Raw genomic sequence first — 15,372 nt, forward strand, 5'->3', positions numbered from 1 at the left:
GTATCTAATTAACTGACCTTATCACGTTAGCATTTAAACAGCGGACAGGGAAAACATCTGCAGCTAAACACTAGCATATAATGTAAGTGTGCTGAAGTTACATTCTCACAGAGTTTTGACTTCAGGGCATACTTAGTTTTGTTATGCTTTTCAGTGTCATTCTCAAAAATGCGCTTAGGGTTAGTATGTAACCTAGTATGAAACTGCGGCAAAGCTTTAGTATATACACTGTAGGCCTTTTGGTCACTTGAATTACAAATTTCTATTTGTAATTTCTAACCCAGACAAAAATGTAAATAAAAAAATAAATCAAATTTCAAGCTCTGTAACTTCACATGCAGCTCAGTATGGCTTTCATAAAAAGACTGTGACTGCCTTCTTTTGGTTGAATTTTACTTATTTCATGTATTACTCACTGCAGAGAGCACTCACATCTCTCCCCTTTCCACTCCTCTAACAACATTTTCGTTTTATACCTGGATAAACCTGATTACCACATGTGACTCGAAGAGTGATGCTAATTCCTCGTAACATTTTGTATAAAATAGTAAATGAAGTGTTCTAACCTTTGATTTTTGCAATACAATGCAAGATTTATAGTTTTGAACTCATCCGTACAGTAGCGCTACCCGCTTAGCCCTCTCTGAGAAACGGCGAGCAGACTAATGAGCTTTATGGATGACTGCCAGTAAAGAAACCTTTTCATCACGCCATGACCATTTCCTGGGAAAGAAAATGGACTAAAAAATATATTAAACATGTCAGGGGTTTTAAGCTTTTAAGGCAACACTCAATGGATCGACAGACCAGCTCCTGCATGAGTGAAGGGATTAAATTCAGCCTAATAATACTAAAACAACACCATAAAATAAGTATATTCTTTCACTCTGCTTTGATATTTCATAATTATTCCACCCTTCACTTAGATGTTTTACTAATCATGGGATAAGAGGTCAAATGACTGAATTAAAACTGGACATGCATGCGCACGTGTGTGTGTGGGTGGGTGTGTGTATAATATGAAAGAGGGCCAAAAAAGAAGAAAAAACATAATCACAGAAAGCCTTGTGTTTGAGAAAGAACCAAAGAAATCTGGTTATTCACCTGCATGAGCAGCATGTAAGGAGGAAGACAAATATCACTGACAGTGATATACACATACTTTTTTTCTATTTGTCATTAAAATACTGTTTCCAGTGAACATGGTGTGCGGGTTGGACTTTGTGTGTACAGGAGTGTGTGTTTAGGCAGTATCAGTCATCGTGCAAGTTTAGGACACTGAGGTTGAGGAAACAAACATCCCATTTATATGAAAGAGGATCTCTCAGAAAGGAGCACACACACACACACACACACACTTACCTTCAACATACAGATCAAATAAGCATATACATTCACGCAAACTACACAAATACACACTAAGCATGTACGCTTTCTGAGGTAACGGATAAACACAAACTAAAAGCTGAAAGCTGACGCCAACACACACACATACACTGTAACCAAATCAAGCTCTCATTCATCAGGGCAGGAGAAGGTCCAGCAAGCTAAATAAACTGAGCCAAGCAGAACTGTTTGACCAGTCATATGATATTAAATGTATAACAGTCAGCATGGCTTTGACCCCGTCATCTGATATGGTGTGTCTATATATTTCCATCACTCTGACCACATTCAAAGATTAGAACATTTCTAAAGTATCTAAATCAAAATTGGGGTTAAGAAAAAACATTTAACCCATACATAATGACTGCATAAATAAACAGATAAACATTTTTTATCCATTTATTTATTCGATTTTGCTAATTGGTAGGGTCTTACGTCAATACCAGTGATCTTGATCACAAAGTATTTTAGTCGAAAAGTGATTTGTTAATGCTCTCCCAGAACCGCATCATTAATGCATCCACTGTTTTAGTGCTAATACATTTCCTGCTGCTATTGTGTGATATGAAAACCATTTATCGTGCATCTGCAACAGGAACTGCTCTATGCTCATCACCAAATCCAAAGTCCACATGGAAAGAGATGCTTATGTAAGAGCGGATGCTTGGATGTGTGTTTTTATGTACTTTATGTGGCAAATGTATGTGTTCAAATGTTTATCCAAACTGTGAGGCACCTTCTAACAGTTCCTAAAGTCCCATACAAATAAAGCATTATTTCTATTAAAGCCATCACTTCTAAAATTTAATGCACAAATTTTTTTTTTTGATGCTATATCAATTTAATTAATCTTCAAGCAGAGTGATCCTTGTTATGAAAATGTTTAGTCACACAAACACGGTGATAACTTGGGCTTCCTGGATGTGCAGCAAGCTTGAATATGGGGACAGGAAGAGCAAAGTATAAATCATAAATTGTATGTGTTGGTGACTTGTATCCCAAGGAGCAAAACACTTTTACTTCTAGCAATTTTTTTAACTTTTATTTTTTAGTAGGTATCCTAATCAACTGATCATTTATGTAGCACTTCATATCTTTAACTAATGATGCTCATCTGTACTGACTGAACAGCTCTGACTGCATGCTATTTAGTGTTTACATTTATTGTGACACATCAAAGTCTTGTTCTGGCTAAACTCTAAAGTCTCCACTAAATGTGAAGTTCTATTTATAGCAGAGACATTACGTTGGTTAGAGGTGTTTAATGCACAGTGTAAAGGAAATAAGTTTGTTGCATTCGTAATGCTGTGCTGTCATTTATGGAAAGCTTGTATACGTCTGCTGAGCTCTGTCTGATTTACTGCAGTCTGTACACTGCAGGGCTGTGTTTGTGTGTGTGTCCAGTGAGAACGGTGACGTCAGGGTTTCCACTGTGATATCTAGTCTGGAGAGTGTCTTGATACTGGTGGGGGGCACCCAGATAACAAACAGCTGGAAGAGAAGACTGCACGCATGCACAGCGTACACCCACGCAGTCTGTAAGACTTCTTAACGATATGCAGTCAGAGTGAAGTGTACATGTGCTTACATTAAAATGAGGTACTTTCCGATCAAACCATGTGTGCGCAAGTGCGTCTGTGTGTGTGTTTCGGTCCATCCAGACAAGATCTGCACTGGGAGCAGATGGTGTTCGGATGGTGGGGATTTAGTCAGCACTGCTCGTTAACCATCAGCAGCTGATACTGAAGACTGTGAATCAGATAACCTTAAGAAAGTTTATACTGTTCGAGCCTAAATATTACTTGTAAACAGATGTGAATTCCTTTTTAATAGCAACTTGGGGTTTTTTTCCATCTTAGAATAAAACTTCAGTATTTTCTAGCAACTAATATATAGGCCTATATCAAGGATCTTGCTGTTAGAAATCAGTTACATACATTCCAGCATACAACATTACTCCTCTCATAGTGCATACATACAAAGTCTATGCAATGAAGAAAATGGACTCGAAGCTGTATTGCAAAAATCCCTCAGCTGGGATTCTCCCATAGACTATGGACTCCTCTGATGCCACCAACAATCAGAAATGAAAGACAAGACTATTGATGCCATTTGAGGGCATCTGGAGATGTATGTTGTAGAAATTATTATGTGATGGACTTCACTGAAAGCTGTGAAAGTATTATACTGTAACTTTATCCCAGCTATCTTGCTTGCAAATATTTGTGGGATTACAACACTGCAGTCTTCAGGCAAGTAACACAAGATGAAAAAAGTTAATAAATAAATGAATTATAAAAAAGCCTACTTGTAGCTCTCCAGCTCTCGTGCAGAGGATACAGTGAGGAAGCTGTCTGTTCTGGGGTTGTAAGTCAGGGGACCAGGCAGCAGAAAACCAGGGAGGAACCTGCCAAAAGAGTAGCTGTCCTGCTCGAAGAACATCAGCATCCCGTCCATAGACTGGATACAGAGGGAATGATGACCTGATGGAGAGAGTGGGGGGCAGCAAAGTAGATTTATTCACAAGCTAAAATGTTTTGAACTGATAATAGCAAACAAAAACACACAAAAAACAATGTAATTAAATACAATGTTATACTGTGAACTCAGGTATGTTTTGCTAGGTATTTTCCAGTTTGGCTTTCAGAGAGAGGTTAATTTCATGTAGCAATTAACAACGTCGGTGGCGTAAAAACAGGTGGAGCTTCAACTTTTAAGTGTATCCTAAGCTTTCCCCCATGTTTCTCTGACACAATTTGAACAAACAACCTAGTCTAACATCATCAATGTCACTGAACAGAAACCATCTCAAAGTGTACACCATTATCTACATTTGTACAACTCATCATGTCCAGTCACTCTCTGGGACTTTTAGCTCCACCTTTCGAAACACTTTGGCCTTTAGACAAGGTCAGACTGCACAGCAAACAAACTAATTCATGTAAAGAATACAGGCTGCTTTTTTGGCTGCTTCATCTACATCCCTCAATAAAAAAAAACAACAAAAAACACTTTTTTTAAATAACACAAGCACCAAAGATCCTGGAGGACTTTTGTGGCTTTTGTTTAATTTCAGCCCTGATGTTGTGTTGTGCTGTGAGGTGCGTTACTCCCTCTGCCTGAATCTGATATCTCCATTAACACCTCCATACTCATACACACAGACACCTGGCTGTAAGTATAAATGTGTTCAAGACTACGTGTTTATTAGGAAAGGCCTGGTGTAGGACATACTAAGCCCCAACACACAAAATACACAGCAGCACACACTGCCATAAAGCAGTGGGGCTGTGTGACCAGAGAACTATAATTAGGCCTCAATGCGCTATTAAAACTCACACTGCCATCAACTAGAGGTCAGGGAGACAGCCACCTACAGTGCACACAAACACATACATACATACTTAACATCTATCACCAAGGATTTAGACAGAAAAGCCACACACTCCTACACACCTATTCTGTGTCAACAAGTATGTGTGTGTGAGAGTGTGTGTGTGCCTGAGTGATGAGCGGCCATTCAGGGTGGCCATTAACACACTGAAGGACAAGGTCTCATACATCGCAAACACACCCTGTGAATAAAAGTGTGTTAAACACAATATTTGATGGAGAGCCAACAGCAAATGTTGAAGCAGAATGTGCATGTCTTCATATGGGTGGATTACATCCAGCCACAAGTGTGTATTCTTGAGTGTGGAGTTAAAAAAAAATATATATCTGAAAAACAAATGTAGTCTTCTGAGGACCGAGTGCATTGTGTTTAGTTCAAAACTGTAAGTCATGAACGTCTGCTGTCCAAATGTCCTTAATGTGGAACATTTGTGGAAATGCACAAGCTCCAGCCAATTATAGTGTTGACAGTGTCTCTTAAACACTAGTGTTCTGTATTTTCTTAAAACAGACCCAGACTGTGATTGTTTTCATTTATATTATGTTCAATATAATTAAATTAAAGCTAAAACAACCCTAAATTCAGCTGGCTGAGGTTGCCATAAAGAGCAATTTGTCCTAAATGTCAGCATACGTCATTTATGTTTAAAATTTTTAATTTAATAAATGGTGTTCTGTCATGAACAGGTGGATTCATTGTCTGTTTTCCACTTTTTTCTCTACTTGCATTTGCCTGTTGCTGTGTATTGTTTTCCTCATTCACACCGGCCTAGAGACCTGTTGGTGACTACCCAGAAACCGTTGGGGAAAAAATGCAGATTCCGGAACAGTTGTGAGTCATTGCTGGAGGTTGTTGGCTATTGCATGCAACTGATTGCTCAACTCTCTTTCATACAGGCCCAGAAATCTATTAGTGACCCGGTGATAAATGCAGTCACTAGTTAAAACTGTGTACTCCACAACTGGTTCATGCAGGTTCATGCAGTTTTGTGATCAACTGAGGAGCTTGGGTAGATAGCAGGTTGTGGTGGTTGCCAGTAGTTTCCAAGAAAGGTACGAACTTGTCTGCAAACAGTTGCAGACTACTCACCAGGTGGTAGTGAAATTGTGAAACATACGATGCAACCTGGGAATGTAGAGAGTTTGCATTTGAAGAAACAGTTGTGCCTTCTCACTGGAACCAACACATTTCAAAAGGCAAAGCTTTTACTTTTGAGGGAAACATTCTCGGTTTCCGATTTGAGTATGAAAGTAAATGTAAGTGTTTGCAGGCAACTCAGTGTCTTTAATGCAAATTATGAGCAAACAAAACAATTTGCTAGTGACTAAAGGAATCAAAAGGAGGTTTTTGACACCCTCTTTGAGACAGATTTCACCTGGTGATAGCTAGCAACCTCGATCAACCACACACCAAGCATTTTGCCTCTGGGTCACCAACTGGTCTCTAGGCCTGTGAGATGAAAACTTCCGTTAGAATGAATAGTAATGTCAACAAATGCTGTACCATCCAAAACGGTATGCTGTGGTAGGCAACTTCTTCTGTTGGTGGGAAAATATACAGTATTAAAATTTTATAAAGGTCACTAAGATTTCTTTGAAAATGACTTCTGGTTTTATAAATTTTATTTCCTTGAAATTTTCCTAAAGATGAATATTTTGTGCATTTTTTATAGACTAAAAAAAATCACTAACAATATCTATATATAATAATCTAACCTACAGTAGTACGGACATAAATAATGACTATTTGAAAAATGTACATTTTCAATTAAGTATGTTCTGATATAAATTCAATCAGTCACTCAAGGAAATTCTTCTGAAAATTTTACATCACCATTTCTCCCGCAACAATAACAGATACTATCGGATGTTCAAGATACTAGCTGGATATTATCATGAGAGAGTAAAACAAAAAAATAAACTGCTAAAATATTTCACAACCTACTGCATTATTGAAATCCATCAATTATAAGCAACAAATCAGATTTGGAAACAGGTTACCGCATTATAAAAGGGAAAAACAGACAACAGCATTGAAATGATCAAAGTCATTTTGGTTTCTTAAGTCATTGTTCTACTCGAAGCAGACCAAGACTGTGTGAACAGGCTGAGGTAAAGACCTGTCTCAGACAAACACTTCACCGATTTGTCAGGTTTCTGGATGTCATTTCCGACCCTCAAAGGCAGCTCAAGGGTCAAAACAACAGACACTCAGCACAGCCTGACATGACTCTGTATCATCAATAATAAGAAATACAGAGTGAAAACGAGAGCCAAGCTGTTTCATAACAGCAACTGTCCAAATGTAATTTCACACGCCCACGGCCAGGTATAGTGTGTCAAAGAGCCCAGTATGAGAGCCACTGCTCAGACACAGTGGAGGAAACAGGCCTGTATTAGTGTCATTAATAAGACTTGTTGAACAAGCACACAGAGCAGCCAACAAAGCACAGAGGCTGGCCGCACACTGCTGTGGGCAGCACCTCGCCTCTGTGTAAATATGAGAGAGAAAATGTGAGAGTGTGAGAGGGAAAGTTGTAGGTACATGTGAATGTGCTGGCTCGGGGACCACAACATGTGAGTGCATGCATCTATGTGTCTATATATATATATATATATATATATATATATATATATATATATATATATATATATATATATATATATATATATATATATATATATATATATATATATATATGTGTGTGTGTGTGTATATGTGTGTATATGTGTGTGTGTGTGTAAGACCAGTCTATACTTCGACTGTAAGTGTGTGGCCTGAAAGTGACCCAAACCAAATGGCAGCCCAGCTATTAGAGTAGTATTAATACAGAGCTGCTATTACAGTGCCTACAGCACTGCTAAATGGGTGCTATTATAGACCAACACATGCAAACCCACACGCACACACACTCACGTGTAACAGCAGACACGACTTGCAAAAACACTCCCACACGCACACACGCTAGTTTCCATATCCAAACCAAGCAGCAACCTCCACGGGTGACAAATGAACCCACATGGATGTGCCAAAACTGCAGTACCTCTAGTGGCCACTTGAGGCTGGCTACAAAAGTGAGTGAGTACCTGTAAACTCCAATGTTAAAATGACCAACTTTACAGCCTTAAAAAGCATTCATACAGACTGGTAATAAAATGTTTTATGCCACTACATAAGTTTACTTCCTTCACAACAGCTTTAAAGTGGATGAACCTTATTATAACTCCTCCATCTAGAAATTGGATTTAAGGGGCATGGCCACTTTGACTGATAGGTCTGTCCCCAGGCAGGCAGCCAAAAGCAATTTGTTTCTGCTAGTCCTCAACTCTGCTAAATGTACTTAATGAGCTGGATCTCTCCACTGCATTTGTGCTGTTGGTGGCTTGTTGGGCATTTTAAGAGAATTATCTCATAATTAAAATGGATTGCTGTGTGGTACAGAATCACCAGGAAGTCTGTGTATCTGTTTTGATACATTTTTAATATTGCAGTAGTCTGTTACTTAGCACAAATTTACCAAGATATCTGTGTAGGGCGTTTATTCCTTACAGTGTATGCATGCAGCGTACTATCCAAGCTTTCTATTGTTAGTTGGTAACATGCCACTAAATTAATTCTCATCAAAATATGGTTAGTTGTGGCTCCAGAATACTCCAGAACACTTCCACAACACAAGCAAATGTTAAGGTTTCAAAATACAACCACAAAAATGGATGATGTCATAGTGACCAAATCTGTCTATTATACTAACTGTGATCTAAACACACAGAGTCTTATCACACAACATCTGTGGAAGAAATACATTTTCAGAAGTCTGCTCTTGCCTCAGAGCTGTGACTATCACTGTCTATGCAGTAAAACTACACAGAAAATACTGTCCAGTGTGTGTGTGTGTGTGTGTGTGTATGTGTGTGTGTGTGTGTGTGCAAGATAATCATTACGAGTATGTGTATGTTTGTGTTTCATCCAATCAACTGTGAGATTGGCTCATTTTCTTGTAAACTATGTGAAATGGTGAGGAAAGAGCAAACAGCGAACATCTTTTCCCAATAAAACGCACACAGATCAAAAACTCATCTGCCCTTTAAAAGGAAAAGAGAAATAAAAATAGCCTCTTTTGTGTGTATGTAGTCAAACAGAACACAAATATCTTCAGTTATAAATGAAGCATTGATCGTTATTGGTATAATTTAGACTACAAAACTAAACAGCTGCTACAGTAAACAAAGAAGACAGAAATAATGCAGAACAGTGCAAAATAAGTGGGGAGCACTTCTGTTGCACATCATCCTTTCCCCTCTCCTCTGTTTCTACTATATCCAATCTAAAATGCAAAAAAAAAAAAAAAAAAATCCGTCCATAACAATTATAATCAAAAACAAGGTTAAAAAAAGGCAGGCAGCAAACTGAGAATTTAGATGAAGAGTTGCAACATCAAAATAGATTCAGATTTCCCCAAATGTCATTTATTTTGGGGGATTTTTCTCTAATAATTTTTTAGGATTATTGCCACATATATATAGTCTTACACTCATAAACATTTAAAAGCACTAAAAATGATCTAAAAATGTAAAAAAAAAAAAAATTTTTGAAAGAATAAGCATTACCATTATCTGCAAAATAAAGCATGTGTAAACATGCACACCATTCTGATGAAGCCGTTCTTGAACAAGGCACTAAATCTCTACTCAGAACTCCTTACTTGGGAAAGCTGGGAAAGGGGAATTCCCGTACAAGAATTAAAACAGGACCTCATTCATTCAGTATCAAGGTGAAATAGAAGAGCAGTTCTAGGGCCTGTACTGCCATCTACTGGTGTACACTATAGGAAAAGACTAGAGATGTAAAGTGAATACTAGTCTGCCTGTATGGTTTTCTGTGTTTACCGAGTTTCCGGTCAAGGGCTGTTTAAGGGATAAGACTTGGTTTAGGGGTTAACCAGAGGTTTAGGTTAGGAAACAGCATTGGGTTGAAACATTTACTTGTGGTTATAAAGTTCAAGGTCAAATGGTCAGGAATGCATGTCTATTTTTAGTCATAAGTAAGGATCGCTAAAACATTTAGGTACACAGATGTCAAACTTGGACATGGCACAAAGACCCAGTTTTATTTACACCACACTACTTCACAACAATCAGCTACCTCATGTCATTTTAGACTGCAAGAACCCCAGAGATCACAAGTTGCCCTATAAGGAAGCACTTGGCGACAGTAGAGAGCATGGGTGAAAGAACACAAGTTTACATGAGAGCTCAGCTGACATCTGAAACACATCCTACACAGTGTGGGGAAACCAGAAAACACGTGGACACAGTCAGAGTTATTGGTTTGTGGTATGTCCTACACACGTGCACTCAGTACAGGCCAAGGTATTGGTTTTGGTTTTAATTAGCCCACACTGTTCTTTCTATCAATCAAATACACACTCAGATGAGCACTTGCACACAGACAGACAGACAGGCTCTCTAAACATGAAGTGAATGACGGATTCATCATGCCAGGCCACAGAGTCTGGCAAGCTCTCTGTTCACACACACACCTTGACAATACAGGCTTTATTTGGAAATGTCATTTTCTCTCCTTTAAAGGGGGTTCCCTGTGTTTCTGTGTGTGTGTGTGTGTGTGTGTGTGTGTGTGTGTGTGTGTGTGTGTGTGTGTGTGTGTGTGTGTGTGTGTGTGTGTGTGTGTGTGTGTGTGTGTGTGTTTCAGTGTGTGTGCGTGTATGTGTGTTTTTCTTGGATGCTTACTCCATTAGGGCTTTCCCCTACTTGGTTTTTCCAAAAGCCCAATAGACTAAAGAGAGCGCAGCTACATGACCTCTCTCTTTCTCTCCCTTTTCCTCCTTCACTCTTCTTATAGACTTTTATAGTTTTATGTATTTGTCCAGCGCTGCCAATTGCCTCTTATGCCAAGACACATGCACAGATGTTCACTAATGCACACCGCTTGCACTTCAATATATTTGTGAGGTCCCTCACTGATGTTGATGATAATCAACACAACTAAATGCCTATACTCAGCCTTTTGACTTTCCTTTATTAAATACTCAAAAGAAAAACCCACACGCAAAAGCTGACACACAGAACTTGTAAAGCAGTAAAAGTACCCTTTATAGCCAGCCACTATTCCTGGTGGACATAAAGTTTTCTTTGGTATAAATGACTTACATGTGTGTGCATGGCTTATGGCACTGCTGTCAGAAAGCTGTTACTAAGAGAAGTTATTATGCACCAAAATTCTTGTGTGATTCCAGGACAGCTTTACATCTCTCTTGTTTAAAACAATATTATGAAAAAAGTGAATTTAGTGTACCCGTGACTCCTCCAAAGGTGCCGTAAGTCATGTTGCAGGCTGTTCTTTGTAGGTTATGCTCATAAACCAACTTGAGCTGGTACTGGTCACCATGCTCCACGTTCCCTGCAGTGCCTGCATAAGGTTAAAAAAAACACACAAAAAACCCAACTTCAATTAAGAGAAGATATAATGACACCCTTAAAAGTGAAAACTGATCCCAAAAAGGGTGGCTGTGGCTTAGCAAGTGGTTTGGGATTTGAAGATCAATGGTTCATGTTCTCCAGTCTGCATGGTGAAGGGCAAGATACTGGACATCAAATTAGCCATAAGGCATCCATAAGCGTGTGAGTGTGACAGATATAGGGAACTTAAAGAGCAGAGAACAATCTGTGTATGAATGTGGTTTGTAATGTAAGTGCTTTGAGTGCTCCGTGGTGTAGAAAAGCATCTTATAACTATCAGTCCATTTACTAAACATAAATAATGAAAACCCTGTTTATGTAAATTTTACCTGATACAGAGTAGACTGACAGCTTTCTGGGGTGGAGAACAGCCAAGTGAAGAAGCTCTGAACACCTGAAAAGACAGCAAAGAAAGTACTAAAGCAGTTCAATAATACGATAACCTACAAAACTAAAACCCTTTTATCAGAATCAGAATACTTTGTGTGAAATTATGTGTTACAGTTACTCCAAGATACTGAACCAAATTTAACCAAAGATACAATATATTACAAAGTTACATAATATAAAAAATTGCTCTAATAGATACAAATAGCTCAATTATAAATATACTGAATATTAAAGGAGATTAAACATATTTGATTGACATTTTACTCTAAACTGTAAAACTTTGTGATTTGCATGTCCAAAAGGGTGTACTGTGCATTCGATGGAGAGGAATTATTTCCTGTGTTGTGCAGTGGTGCATTTGGGTAATGTCCTTTACAGCTTAACAGGACCCCATGTTGATTATTTTGGATGGATACCTCTAAAAATCCACAATTATTTAACAAGACCACCTAGTTATAAGCCAAATAACAGCTAAAATCACTACGCTAGAATAACACTAGAACTGCGGCCCTGCAGCTGGTAAAGATAGAGTTTCTTTCTCAGACACCAGCAGGGCAGATGTTTCCTGCCACTGTGGCTGAATCCATGTTCTTAACTCAAGGGTGGCATCCACTCTTATTCTCTCTCATTCGTCTAAAATAATTACTGCAACAGCTGGTGCATTTTTTTAACATTGGTTATGGTTTAGGTGTAGATGATGTTCCAGTGATGCTGATCCTAGATTTTTCACTTATTTACCTTGCCACAAAACCACTGAGACGGAATGTGTCCGCTTTCTGGGCTGAGAACAAATGCGTCTTACTAAGTTTCAACCACTGCAGTTATGTTTGCTGAGAGAACAACAACAAGGAACTAGAAAACTGAAAACCACAAGCTTTCGTTCTTTCTTAGAAAACCAAGAAAACAAAACCTTTCACCATCTGCCCACCTCGGCCTGCCTCCACAATATTTACAACGTGCTTTGCTATCAAGGCCAGCGTCCAAAATGTCCCACCAGTCTCTGAAGAATGCTGTGCCGAAAAACCACAGGTAACTAAACACAACGTCTTCCAAACAGACTGATTTAGTTGGATTCTGCTCCCAGTGTGATGATGTGGGAAGCCTTCGAGACAGACCACAGCTTTTCCCAGAAACCTTCCATTCCAGGACGTTCCTGTGCAGCCGCAGCGAGGCAATGTGTGGTATTAATGTTGAGATTAATGTTAAAGAAAGGCAGCATCAATTTCACAGACAGATTCAAGTCCTTGATTATTTTAACAGATAAATAAAGGTTTGGATTTTACTGTGTATTTACTACAGTAAACAATGAGTCTAAAATACTACACATATTATATGAATCTCTAGTTTCTTTCATGGTTCAGGACTAAATTGTCACACTGGTGACATTACTGCATGAGTTGTACAGCTGCTGATTTATGGGAACTACAAAACTCCCTTAAGAGTCTGTGCCACATGCTGCTTGTAATGTTTTGAGCACTTAGGGCAACACCACATTTTACTATATTTACACAGTGCATGTTCTTCTTCTATGTCTTATCCAAAGAATTTCCACAATCACTAGAGTCAGAAAACATTATTTGACTTTGCTTTCTGTCTCACCTACCTTTTCCACATTGTCTTGTGACCTGCTGCCGTCCCCAGGTACAGCACTTTTGGATTTGCTGGGATAAAACTAAGATTTGCAAACCATGCCAAATGTTACCAGTACCTTTCAATGACAATGACTGTATCTCTAGTGTTTTGATTTTTCTTTTTCTTTTCTTTTTTGTGTGTGTGTGTGTGTGTGTGTGTGGGGGGGGGTTGCAGCTACATCAAGTAGAAATTGGTCCACACTGCAATCAGTCATTGTCTGGAGCCCTTCAAGATGGTATTAAAAAAACATTTACACTAACCATCGATATTTGAACACTTAAGAATATTTCACAAAGAACACATCTAGCAAAAATTAAAAGTAGGGTCTACAAATTCTAATTACAAGCAGTTAAAGGTCCCTCACTTTCTCTTCATTTGTCGAGGTTTTCTTATCTCACTTCATTAACCGTCATGGATTAAAAAGGTATGGAGCCTGAGAAGGAGTGAATTTGTTAAGTTATTTATTTGAAGTTTTTTTTTAATGTAGCTGTAAAATATGAGTGCAGTGTTGAATCAAGCAAGCGTGTGTTTTAGTCATAACTTCAACTTTTCAATTACATATATAATAGAAAATCTGAGATATTCAATCCTTCAAAATCTTTATAGTCCTGCTTTAATTTCCTTTTTTTCCAGCTCTGAATAATTACCACAATAATCCTATATCTAATCAACACTGCCGTATCCCCCATAATTGCTTTTATCCTTCTTCCCACATTTACATAGTTTTGAAACCTGATCAATGTCTCTTCAAAACAAGTGATTTTTTCCTGGACACATCTGCACATTACACTTGACTGACTCGTAGTATCCAGCAATGCACTAACATCGCTGGAAGTGGCCCTGGGTTTTAAAACTATGCTAGAAACTCAGTGGTTAGCCTGACATTATAAGCACAACTATGTTTGGGCCACTGATAGATCGTGTAAATCATGAGTCGGGAGAGAAACTCCTGGCAATCTTGGTTTGAGGTTAGCATACTTTGCAGTGGAAAAAGATGTTAATGTGGTTGTAAGTAACAGAAGGGATGCTTTTTTCTATGAATGAAAAAGCAGAGCATTAAGCTACAAATGGTTATTTCTGCCTGGCATTTTAAAGTAAGGCTTTATTACAGGCTATACTATGAATGCTTATAATTCACACGAGGTCATGACACAGAGTTCAAGAAAGCCCTGTGATTCATTACTGCAGAAAGGCACACATATGTAACAGATGACACTGAACATTCAATTACAGGGCAGCTCCTCTGTGCATCCTGCTTCAGTTCCTAAAGCTCTATCAACTGCACAGTATCCTCTCTAACTGTGACCTCTGACCTGTTCAGCCACCAAAGACAATGCAAATATAAGACTGGTTACTTTTCAAAAAGACCTGTCTTGCTTTACCTAAATCTGCAGTGATTGCTGGAATGGCTCACATCAAACACACATATTTGCAAGAATGATCTAAAAGCTCAGATTTCAGATTGATTTAAATGCTTCATCTCAAATCAAGCATGTGAACTCGGTATGATGTCAGTGAGAGTGGATGTATTTAAAGTGGACATGAAACACTACATGTCATTTCTATTTTGTACCAACAAGCAATGCTCTGTGAATGTATGCTCTCTGCGAAGCTGGATTGAGGACATACATGTTTCAAGTTAAAGGTTTTAAAGCAGCGGTTCCCAACCCCCGGGCCTCGGACCGGTACTGGTCCGTGAGTCGTTTGGTACCGGGCTGCGAGAGTTGAGGCCCGGGTGTGAAATGTATGTTTTTCAGGGTTTTTATCGTTTTTCAGTGTTATTTTGTTATCGTTTTTATCTTTAACTCTGTTTTCCTGGGTCTTTTCACGTGTGTTATGAATAAATCTTCTTTTTTTCGGTACCGGTACTAGTTTTATTTTGTTGTATTTATCCGCGACACCTTAAAGGCCGGTCCGTGAAAATATTGTCGGGCATAAACCGGTCCGTGGCGCAAAAAAGGTTGGGGACCGCTGTTTTAAAGCATGTGTTTAGAGCAAGCCCCACCAAACCCTTGTTTCAACCTTTTTGTGAGAGGCAACCAATCGGAAGCAAGATGGTTTAAAAAGATTTGATGTTAGCATTAACATCTACTG

At 38.6% G+C, this 15,372-nt stretch overlaps 1 protein-coding gene across 4 annotated transcripts in view; it reads right to left on the reverse strand.

Annotated features, from left to right (window-relative positions):
- Window positions 1-15,372, reverse strand: part of bbs9 (Bardet-Biedl syndrome 9) — a 179,107-nt gene that overhangs the window by 160,308 nt on the left and 3,427 nt on the right. For all 4 annotated transcript variants that reach the window (XM_086312178.1, XM_086312176.1, XM_086312177.1 and 1 more), the window contains exons 4-6: window positions 11,586-11,650; window positions 11,093-11,206; window positions 3,695-3,869 (exon numbers count right to left, since the gene is read on the reverse strand). In XM_086312178.1, coding sequence (XP_086168304.1) covers window positions 3,695-3,869; window positions 11,093-11,206; window positions 11,586-11,650 — 354 coding nt within the window. The remainder of the gene's footprint in view (window positions 1-3,694; window positions 3,870-11,092; window positions 11,207-11,585; window positions 11,651-15,372) is intronic.

Source organism: Aulonocara sp. 'chitande type north' Nkhata Bay, linkage group LG11, assembly GCF_057382095.1.
Source record: "Aulonocara sp. 'chitande type north' Nkhata Bay isolate Kocher_YH1m ecotype deep benthic linkage group LG11, A_spYH_male_GT1.1, whole genome shotgun sequence".
In the NCBI taxonomy this organism is placed as follows: Eukaryota; Metazoa; Chordata; class Actinopteri; order Cichliformes; family Cichlidae; genus Aulonocara; species Aulonocara sp. 'chitande type north' Nkhata Bay.